This window comes from Planococcus citri, chromosome 5 (genome assembly GCF_950023065.1).
Source record: "Planococcus citri chromosome 5, ihPlaCitr1.1, whole genome shotgun sequence".
In the NCBI taxonomy this organism is placed as follows: Eukaryota; Metazoa; Arthropoda; class Insecta; order Hemiptera; family Pseudococcidae; genus Planococcus; species Planococcus citri.
Window position 1 is genome coordinate 26,305,692 of NC_088681.1, and position 10,430 is coordinate 26,316,121.

Here is a 10,430-nt window from a genome sequence, read left to right on the forward strand (position 1 = left end):
AAAAATTCCTGGAGTCTCCAGTAGATTTTTGAAACTTGAAATTTCCACAAAATTCCATCAAATGGAGTTCAAAATCCGAAATTCTTGCTGTCAAGTCAACTGCTGGCGAGTTCAAGACATTTTGGAGCCTCCAGCTACTTTTTGAAAATTCCTGGAGCCTCCAGTAGATTTTTGAAGCTTGAAATTTCCAAAAAATTCCATCAAATGGAGTTGGATACTTGAAATTTACGCTGTCAAGTTGACTGATGGCGAGTTCAAGTCATTTTGGATCTTCCCGCGACTTTTTTAAAAGTCCTGGAGCCTCCAGTAGACTTTTGAAAACTTTGAATTTTCTTAAAATTCCATCAAATGGAGTTGGAAATCCGATATTCACGCTGTTAAATCAACTGTTGCCAAGTTTAAGTCGTTATGGATCCTCCAACGATTTTTTCAAAGTTCCTGGAGCCTCCAGTAGATTTTGAATTTTGAAATTTCCACAAAGTTCCATCAAATGGGGTCGGATACTTGAAATTCACGCTTTCAAGTCGACTGCTGGCGAGTTCTAGTCGTTTTGGATCCTCTAGCGATTTTTTGAAAATTCCTGGAGCCTCCAGTAGATTTTTAAAACTTTGAATTTCCTTAAAATTCCATCAAATGGAGTTGGAAATTCGAAATTCACTCTGTCAAATCGACTGATGTTGACTTTAAGTTGTTTTGGATCCTCCAGCGACTTTTTGAAAATTCCTGGAGCCTCCAGTAGATTTTTAAAATTTGAAATTTCCACAAAATTCCATCAAATGTAGTTGGATACTTGAAATTCACGCTGTCGAATTGACTGCTGATGGCGAGTTCAAGCCATTTGGATCCTCCAGCGACTTTTTGAAAATTCCTGGAGCCTCCTGTAGATTTTTGAAACTTTGAATTTCCTTAAAATTCCATCAAATAGAGTTGGAAATCCAAAATTCACGCTGTCAAATCGACTGTTGACGAGCTTACGTCGTTTTGGATTTTCCAGCGATTTTTTGAAAATTCCTGGAGCCTCCAGTAAATTTTTTAAGCTTGAAATTTCCAAAAAATTTCATCAAATGGACTTGGAAATCTAAAATCCACGCTCTCAAGTCGACTGCTGGTGAGTTTCAGTAATTTTGGATCCTCCAGCGATTTTTTGAAAATTCCTGGAGCCTCCAGTAGATTTTTGAAATTTGAAATATCCACAAAAAATTCCATCAAATGGAGTTGGATACCTGAAATTTACGCTGTCAAATTGACTGATCGCGAGTTCAAGTCATTTTGGATCCAACGACTTTTTGAAACTTCCTGGAGCCTCCAGTAGATTTTTGAAGCTTGAAATTTCCTCAAAATTTCATCAAAATTTCATCAAAATGAGTTATGAATCCGAAATATTTTTTATTTTGCATGGGGTATCTACACGTAGTTGCAAAATTTGAGGTCACCATTTTGGGAAATTACTTTTTGTATTTTTTGGGCAATATTTGTATCGTATCTGCTACTTTAGAACACATTTTCATTCCATCTTTACGCCTACCACTTATTAGATATTACTCTCTCGCACCTTTCCAAAATTGTAACTCACTTTAGGCTATAACTTCTGCCCAAACAAATCACCTAACACCTGTCTATAGGCTAATTAGCATTAGTTAGGAATTTTGTACCTACACCTCCACTCTTGCAGTATATTTTCCATATTGTATTCAGCAGTAGTCTCGAATAGAAAAAACATTTCAAATTCACGAAATACACATTATTATAGGCCGCGGCATCTTGGCCAAATTCATTAAATAGGACGTGTCAATTGCACGAATAACAAACACGTGAGAATTTGATTTTTTTTTGTAGTTCCCTATACCACGACAGTGAATTATAGACGCTTTTTAAAACGTATTTGTACAATATTGGTGTTTCTCTATTGATCATAAACTCGTTACGGGATGCTTATGGATGAATAAACGTTGGTTCTTTCGATTGCCATGATAAACTCTTGTAGGTGGATCTTGATAAGAGTCTCGCGCAGATGTACAGCTTTCTAGGGAAATTACAACATACAATTTCGCTGATGAGATGGTCATTCGTTTCATTGTACTATGTAAATTTTCAGCCACTACAGGCGATATATTAATGGCGGTAGCGATGATTTTAGCTTGGAATTTATAATAATATACTTGTAGCCACAGGTATTGTCAACGCAGCCAACGGTAAATTTTCTTGTTAAAAATAGTACTGAAATAAAATTTGCATATATTATACGTCGAGATTTATATCTATCCGGTGAGTATACAGCTACGAAATGATATCTAAATTCGATTCGATATAAAATGAAGCAGAAATGATTTAGGACGTAGAAAGTGGATGCAGAAAGCACAAACGCATCGAGCTAAGTTGGAATTTGAAAAAAATTAATGTTGTCGAGTTGTTCGATCGATTTTTTAAAAGTATTTGTATTTTAATGAGAATCTAGATCACCGGGATGGAGCTACCTGTTTTTTAAAATCCGAAGGCTAGTTCAGGAAATAAGTTCCTAGAGAATTTTGAAGATGAATTTTTAGTAAATTATTGAAGAATTTGAAATGAATTGTAATATTTATTTTTGAGTAATTAGTATGAACATAATTCAATTTCGTAAAAATTTATGTTTAATTTGGAATTATTTTTATGATGGGGGGGGGGGGGCTCGAATTTTTTATTGTGCAGATACATATTTGGGGAAATAAAGGAATCTCTCTATATGTAGTCATTGAAGCTTCTCAATGTTTTCACAGAAGAATTTGAGATCTATGAAGTAGTTGACTGAAAATGTGAGCTGTCTAATCGAAAAATTCAACTTTCTACAGGTTTTTGAATCTTTCAAAGCATCCCATAATTTGCCTAAATAAAGAAAAAAGTCAGTAATCCTAGCTTCTCAAGGTCATCTCTATCGTTGGCCTGGTTGTCTGTCTGGCCTTTTGAGGTCATTGACCCGTGTGTCTAGAATCTCAAAGTCATTGACCTACCTGTCTAGCCTCCCAAGATCGTCTGTCGGCCTGTCTGGTCTCATAAGATCATTGACTCGTCAATTTAAATTTCTAAGGTCAACATCTGCCTGTCTGGCCTCTTGAACGTGTAAAAATTGAGGCATCTTGCTATTTCGAGAACCTTTGATTCGAATCGTATTTCAACAACCTACTTTAATCGCACAATCGCAGATTTTGAGATTTTTTTGGAAAGGGCTCCTGAAAGTACATTTTTTTGAGCTCGTGAACAAAAGATGAAAATTTGGTAAAATTGAGGTTTTGTTTGCATTATGTCTCTCTTTTGATCTGTCGAATCGATTTATGGTATTTTAAGCCCTTTTTGGAGCTTCCTTCAGTAAATTTTTAGATTTTGCAGCTTTGGAAAAATTGTAGCATAAAAAAAAATGAAAAGCATATTTTTGAAACAGGAAAGTGTAGGTATTAAAGACCTTCTAGAAGCCCTAAAAAAGCTCAAAACCACCATCAGTCGATTTGAAAGGTCAATAATAAAGTATCCGCCTTCGTTTTAAACGAGGCCACAATTTTTGCAAATAGCATGATCTGAAACCTGGGCAAAAGCAAAATTTCACTTGCACATCTAAATTATTTTTTCGATGTTTGGAGAATTTTTAAGAATCCAAAATTATCGTAACTATTTTCGACAAATTATGATATGTTATGCGCCAGATCATCAAAAAAACCAACGAGTTTAGAATGCCCCTATGTTTAGCATTCATTGATTTTGAAAAAGTATTTGACTCCTTGAAAATTATGTCTATGATGACAGCTCTTGAAAAGATTGGGATTGATCCTGCTTACCTACGTGTGATCGAGTATATTTACAGAAATGCCACAGCTTCTATTACAGTCAATGGAGAAACAGCAAAAATAAGGCTCAAAAAGCGAATAAGACATGGAGATGTCCTTTCACCTAAATTGTTCACAGCCACACTCTATAACAGCATCAGAGATATATTGGGACGTAGAATAGGTATGGAGCGCTAGTGTGCATATTGTTAAGTAGGTAATGAAAAGGTGAATGACAAATGTCAACAACCAATCACAACATTGTTCTGTTCATTGACTATATAGAAATACAGTAAAAGCTCGTTATAACGCTCTTCAAGGGACTGGAGAAAAAGAGCGTTATAAGCCGAAGCGCGTTATAACTGAAAGTCTCATTTCAACGCTGATTAGCGTTATACTGCGAATTCTCGTTTTAAAGCGAAAAAAGCATTATAAAGGAAGTGGAAACAAGAACTTTATTTTGAATTTGAACAACTGTTCCAGTTGGAAATGAAAAAATCTGAAATTTTACTTTGGTTTTGAGGTCTGTTATAATAATATAAATGATTTTTTGGCAAAAGTATGCCATAAATAGTTTTTTTTTGCTTTTTTAAAAATCAAAACTACAAAAACTGCAAAAAAAAACTGTTGTTGCGGCCAAAATGTTCAGAAAGTGATAATTTTTTACACATGAGTAAGCTTTTTTTTTGCAAAAAATTGGGTTTTTGTTGTTAAAATTATGAAAAAAAATGTGATTTTTCTTGAATTTTAGAGCGTTAAAACGCAATTTATAATCGCTCATGAGCGTTATATCACAATTAATTTTACATTGGTTTATATGGGGATGTCAAGGGACTGGAAGGAATCAGCGTTATAACGAAATCAGTATTATATCCGAAAGCGTTATAACGAGCTTTTACTGTAAATGGTTCCTTTTGTTCTTGAGGATGGCAGAGAGGATGGCAGAGGGTTTGTTGTTCACCTTTTCTCACCTTTTCAATTTTGTCACCAGAGTTCAGCCACTCCGCGTGCTACGTCCGAATTATGGGGAGATGAAGGACTGGAGATCTCTGGATAAAAATTGACCCATTTGCTATATGCTGATGATGTAGTGCTGATAGCACAGGATATGGACGAACTTCAGGGAATGCTGGACAAGGTGAGGGATGTGTGTCTAGAAGTAGGACTAAAAATTAATAAAGGGAAGACCAAAACTATGTGCAATGGGTTTGTAACTGACAAGAAATGTGCCCAGATGGAGGGTGATGAAATTGAAATGGTTGACGGATTTGTGTACCTGGACCAAGATATGACAATGAATAACGATTTTAACAGAGAAATATCCCAGAGAATAAAGGCAGCATGGGCAGCATACTCGAGGCAGCAAGGAATAATCAGAGAGAAGTCAATATCAATATGTCTGAGAACAAAGGTACAGCCAATCAATGCATTATCCCAGTAGCCTCATATGCCAGTGAGACGTGGGTATTGATGAAGAAAGTGGAAGATAGGATTATTAAGATGCACAGGCGAATGGAGCGATCAATGCTGGGGATAACGCTGCGAGACAAATGGACAGTGGAGAAAATTCGAGAGATCACAGGGATGACGGACATTATGGAGACAGCTAAGCGGAGTAAGTGGTGCTGGTCTGGTCATGTTGCCAGAAGCGGGGATAAGCAATGGGTGGTGAAGACTACTCAGTGGATACCAGATAGAAAACGGGCACTGGGGAGACCAAAACGTAGATGGGAAGATGAGATACGGAAATGTGACGGAGAATGGTGGAGTACAGCCCAAGACCGGAGCTCGTGGAAAGAAGTTGGGGAGGCTTTCATCCAGCAGTGGATTGAGAGAAAAGGCTGAAAAGAAGAAGAAAGAAGATATACAAGTATTTTTATAAAATCTTCAAAAACAAAATGTGCATGTAAAGCAATACGTTTGCCTATAGGTAGATACTTAATTCATAATTTTTTATACCTATGGATAGGTAGGTACTTTTTACAAGGTAAATAACGAGACCATCACTCAGTCACTACTTTCTTCACATCAGCTTTAGCATGATCCCCGAATTTCGTCACTTTAAAAAGAATACGAATAAAATCTACGTAAAAACCATCATCTTGAAATGTACTGTAGGTATCCGCCACTTCATCCGCATTTTTCCAACGTATTAACCGGCCATTCGCTGAGCTCAAAACTGAGTTTATCTCGTTACACACAGTACACCAGATAACCGCTAAACTTTTAGCTATATCTTGGTCCGTCAATGATATTTTATCATCACTCAGTTCTTTTTTAATGGCTGCGACGAACTCCACAATACGAGGATATTTGGAATTCGCAATAATGCGATACCATTTAATATAAGCGGTTTTGAAATCAACTTTCAAACTCCCACGGAGGTGGAGAGGAACGTCTTCATCGGGTATATCATCCCTGTTTATTGTTGTCAACGATTCGGTATCGATATCAGCTTTCAGTGTGTAGTGAACGGGATCTAAGTGAAGTGTTAAACTTTCCATGTGAATACGTATATAATTCAGGACACTGAGTTCTTTCAATGCGATACCTCTTTGCATCTGAAAATGCGATGGTACATATACATACTCATTTTGCGATGTAGGCAGTCTTAAAAAATAATAGCAGACAATCTTATAATTGCATCATTCTACCTCCCTATTTGAATCCTCATACTTACGTATCTCTCAGCTAGTCGACCAAAAGCTTTTTCCCAATTGACAACCGAATCAGTAATTCCTAGATCAAGCAAAGCTTGAAATTCAGCATTTATGCCAGTAGTGAAACCCTATTAAAATCAACATATGTAGTAAAACATTCATGTATAAAATCTAATTCATGTAATTAACTGCTGGACAATGGAAGTGATGTGGGTACTACTTACATTAGCTACTGTATGTTGAAAAACGAGTGCAATTATTACGCAGGAGAATAAGAAAGTCGCCATGTGTCTTTCCATCTTGAAGATTTAAATTTTAGTAAGTGTAGGTACTTACCTACCCATTCAAAATGTGATCACGTAGATAGTTTATATTGAGCAATCGTCTTTAGAATTGAATATTTTCTGACAACAATTTTACCATCTTTACCTACAAATATTGAAATGGCTGCTGGTAGGTATCATCGTTATTTTCCTATCTAATCTAATAATGCAATATAATTAATTAATTAATAATTCAGAATTTGAACTTTATCTTTTTCATGTTCAATACTTCTGCTTCATTTAGCAGTTCTATACTCGTTTCCATACATTGAGTTTGAGCTTTGAAGCTTGAGTTTTTATTTTTCAATTTTTTTTGTTTTTCCAAGGGCAAAGGCCGGCAGGAAAAAGACCAGACCCGGGCTATAATACCCCTTTCCTTTTTATGGTGGGGTCTGGATCATCAAGAACTGGACTCAAAGCATTCACGAGTGATTTGTTCAGAATCAGCATAATTATTCGAAAATGACTGAATCAGTGAATCGCCATGAACGATGCAAAATTTGATAAATCCATCAACGAGATTAGAAGATGATATGTTCGAGAATAGTTCACTAGAACTAAAAGGCAAAAAAATCATTCTAGATTCTCGAATGAATAAATCAATGCATGATGAATCAAATCAGGAAGAGATGGTACTTCTACTATGAGACTCGATTTAATTCACGATTGCAACATTTGAAAAAAAATTCATTATAAATTTATCATCGGAAAATAATCGAGAATTTTCAACTTTAATGGGAATTAGGTAGATAGGTACTTCACGTTGACTATACGATCAAACGAACATTACGTAATTTAGGTCTGCTAAATTCTAAAGATGAAAAGACGCACAGTGACTTTTCTATTCTTTAATATAATTGCACCAGATTTTCAGCATACGGTGCCCCAAAATGTAAGTATTTGTGATAGGTATATCCAATTTTTCATCGTCCATATTGCCGACATTATCAAATTCTAGATGAAGTTTTGTTGATTTTAGAGCTATACTAGGTACTGGTGTAAATGCTGAACTCCGAGCATTACTGGATTTAGGAATCACACACTCAACTGTGGACTGGGAAAGCGCTTTTAAGCACCTCGCAGAAAGATATGTGAGTATAATATCAATTCTTTCATTAGTAGGTAATTACTAATTACTAATTATTAGGTACCTACTTAACTATAGATTATTCAAAGTAGATAGAATATTTATTAAGATTATAAGGATTTATTCGTGTTTTCAGAATCAGAGAGGGGTGGCATTGCAACAGCTCAATGTTCTAAATTTCATAGGCACTCATATGCAAAAATTATTATGGGAATTAAATCTATTTCGTTGCACACAACAAAATGTTGTCAAACCCATGATAACACTGAAGGAGGAAGATATATCTTATGAGGAAATACCCATCTATTTTCCTGGGACGGTTGATGAATTTGATTATTTTAAACTAGGTTATATTGACTGGTATCGCATTATTATGAATTCCAAGGATCGTCGGATTGTGAATTTTATTGTGGCCATTAAAAATAATTTGCGTGATGGTGAAACACCCTTAAAGGAACGAGACATAAGTAAACATTTGGCATTAATCTGGTGTACTGTTAGGAAGGACACACGCCGCCCAGTTCTGGATTCAGTAAAAGCCCAGATAATTTTGAATAATGCAGATGAAGTGGCGGATGCCTTCAGTGCATTTATACAAGATGACTTTTACGTGAATTTTGTTCGTATCTTTTTTGAAGAGACGAAGTTCAGGATTCATTCTACTTGATTACCCATATATGTACTCCTTTATATTACCTATTATTAATTATGAGCACTTTAATTAGCTTCATAATTTGTTCTGCAGAAACTTCACGAGTTCTATAAATTGAAGTTTTTTTTTCACTTTGCTCAGAAAAAATACATTTCATGAGAAAGTTGAAAAATCACCTTTAAAACAGCTTTTTTGAGTTTTTTCAAATATTGAAAAATTCGCCAGAGGTCCGAAATGTTCTTTCAATTTCGTTCAAATCGAAAACGACGAGTTCGAAAAGTGAATACTTTTATACGCTCGTTTTCGGGTATCTAGATCTACTCGATTTACTGAGTATTATAGGTAGGTATAGTACCTACTACATGCATATCTAGGAATCAACAAGCAGCAGCGAAATTGGCTTTCGTTGTAATTCAAAAGAATTCGAAATCCGTTCAGTGTTAATGGGTGGCCGAAAGGCGATAATGTTTGTACAATGTAGGTCTGCGCTCCATTGCTGAGCTGCGGACTTGATAATCAAAAGAATACAGATCATCTCTGGTTTATGTGCATTCTGATGAATAAATTTATGGAGTTATATGGTATAAAGACTAGTTTCAAACATACTGGTTAGTAAAGAACGACGCTATTTTTTTTCTCTCTACTTAATTATACGTAACGCGAGTTCTCTATAAGAGTAATGCTTTATTAGACTTGAGATAGATTTTAGACTACATGCAAACTTCTAATTATTGATGTTTAAAAATGTTAAGTCGGGATATAGTTTCGGTAAAATTAATAGATTATTCCGATACTTATCTCAAAACATCATTATAATATGATTATAATGATTATAATTTTGTTTATATATGTAATCTGGTTCAAAAATTCGTCCATATAGTGAAGCCTTCTGACTGCCTTGCTGCCTTTTATTTTCGTGTTTACAAATGTATGTTTTTAGGGTACTATGTGCGTATTTGTGCCCTGAATTTCAAAAGGAGAGGTTTAACTTTTTATTAAAGTTTTTTCGGTTGAGCTGTACATTGTGGAAATATTCCATTTGGATGGTGAATACTATGTATTATAGGTACAGGTACCACCTACTAACCTACCCGGCTATTAACTGTGCGAGGATCGCCATCAATTTCAAGAAAATATATGATAAATAAATAAAATGTGTGTACCTATTTTGATATGTTTTTTGGGGCGAGGGTTTGTCCAAAATTTTCATGATCCTGATCTAGGTGAAGGTGAATTTTAAGACGTTTGTAAAAAATCGTACCTATATAGGTACTTACTGAGCTGGGAACTTCCCGAGGTATCAGTCTTTGATTTGAACGGGACTACGATTTTTGGAAAGAGAATAATCTATAATCTTCATAGCAAAATTTCAGCTGTCCTAATTAATTTTTCAATTTTTAGTGAATTAATTCAAAATTTGACCATTTTTGGCGATTTATGCTGTTTTTAAAAACATGTATAGGTACCTATTTATTTGTTAAGTAAAAATTATGAAAATCAGTCCTGACACTAATATTAGTAACTCCCTCGAACCGAATTTCACCATTCTGGGCTATTTTGGAGCCTCCAGCACAATTTTCAATTACTCCAAAAGAAAGACCTGAAAATTAATTTAGGTAGCTACATATTTGGCATATCCTCAACTTGTGTAAAGGAGTTATCCACATTCTTGCAAATTTCCAGGCGGACATCCCGCGAACGAATTGATCAATTCTTCAATTTATGAATCAATTTGTTCACGAATGATTCATCAAAAATTGTTCAATTCGTTCGCGAATGATTCGCCAAAAATTAAGTAAATGAATCGATTCGTTTGTGAACGAGTCACTTATACAAATCAATTCGGTCACAAATGATTCACCAAAAATTATTCAATTCGTTCGCGTATGATTCCTCAAAAATTAAGTGAATGAA

General features: G+C 35.2%; 1 protein-coding gene and 1 long non-coding RNA gene across 2 annotated transcripts; one reads left to right on the plus strand and one right to left on the minus strand.

The window, feature by feature from the left end:
• Window positions 1-5,657: 5,657 nt before the first annotated feature.
• Window positions 5,658-6,989, minus strand: LOC135848537 (uncharacterized). Its single transcript, XM_065368463.1, has 3 exons — window positions 6,679-6,989; window positions 6,475-6,582; window positions 5,658-6,355 (listed from the first exon to the last, which is right to left on the minus strand). Exons 1-3 carry the CDS (start codon window positions 6,751-6,753, stop codon window positions 5,798-5,800), a joined length of 741 nt encoding a protein of 246 aa, XP_065224535.1. The 5' UTR covers window positions 6,754-6,989; the 3' UTR covers window positions 5,658-5,797.
• Window positions 6,990-7,479: 490 nt separating this feature from the next.
• On the plus strand, window positions 7,480-9,644 carry LOC135848969 (uncharacterized). The gene is made up of 3 exons (XR_010559468.1): window positions 7,480-7,669; window positions 7,757-7,868; window positions 8,001-9,644. It is a non-coding gene; the product is annotated as an uncharacterized LOC135848969 (long non-coding RNA).
• The last annotated feature ends 786 nt before the right edge of the window (window positions 9,645-10,430 follow it).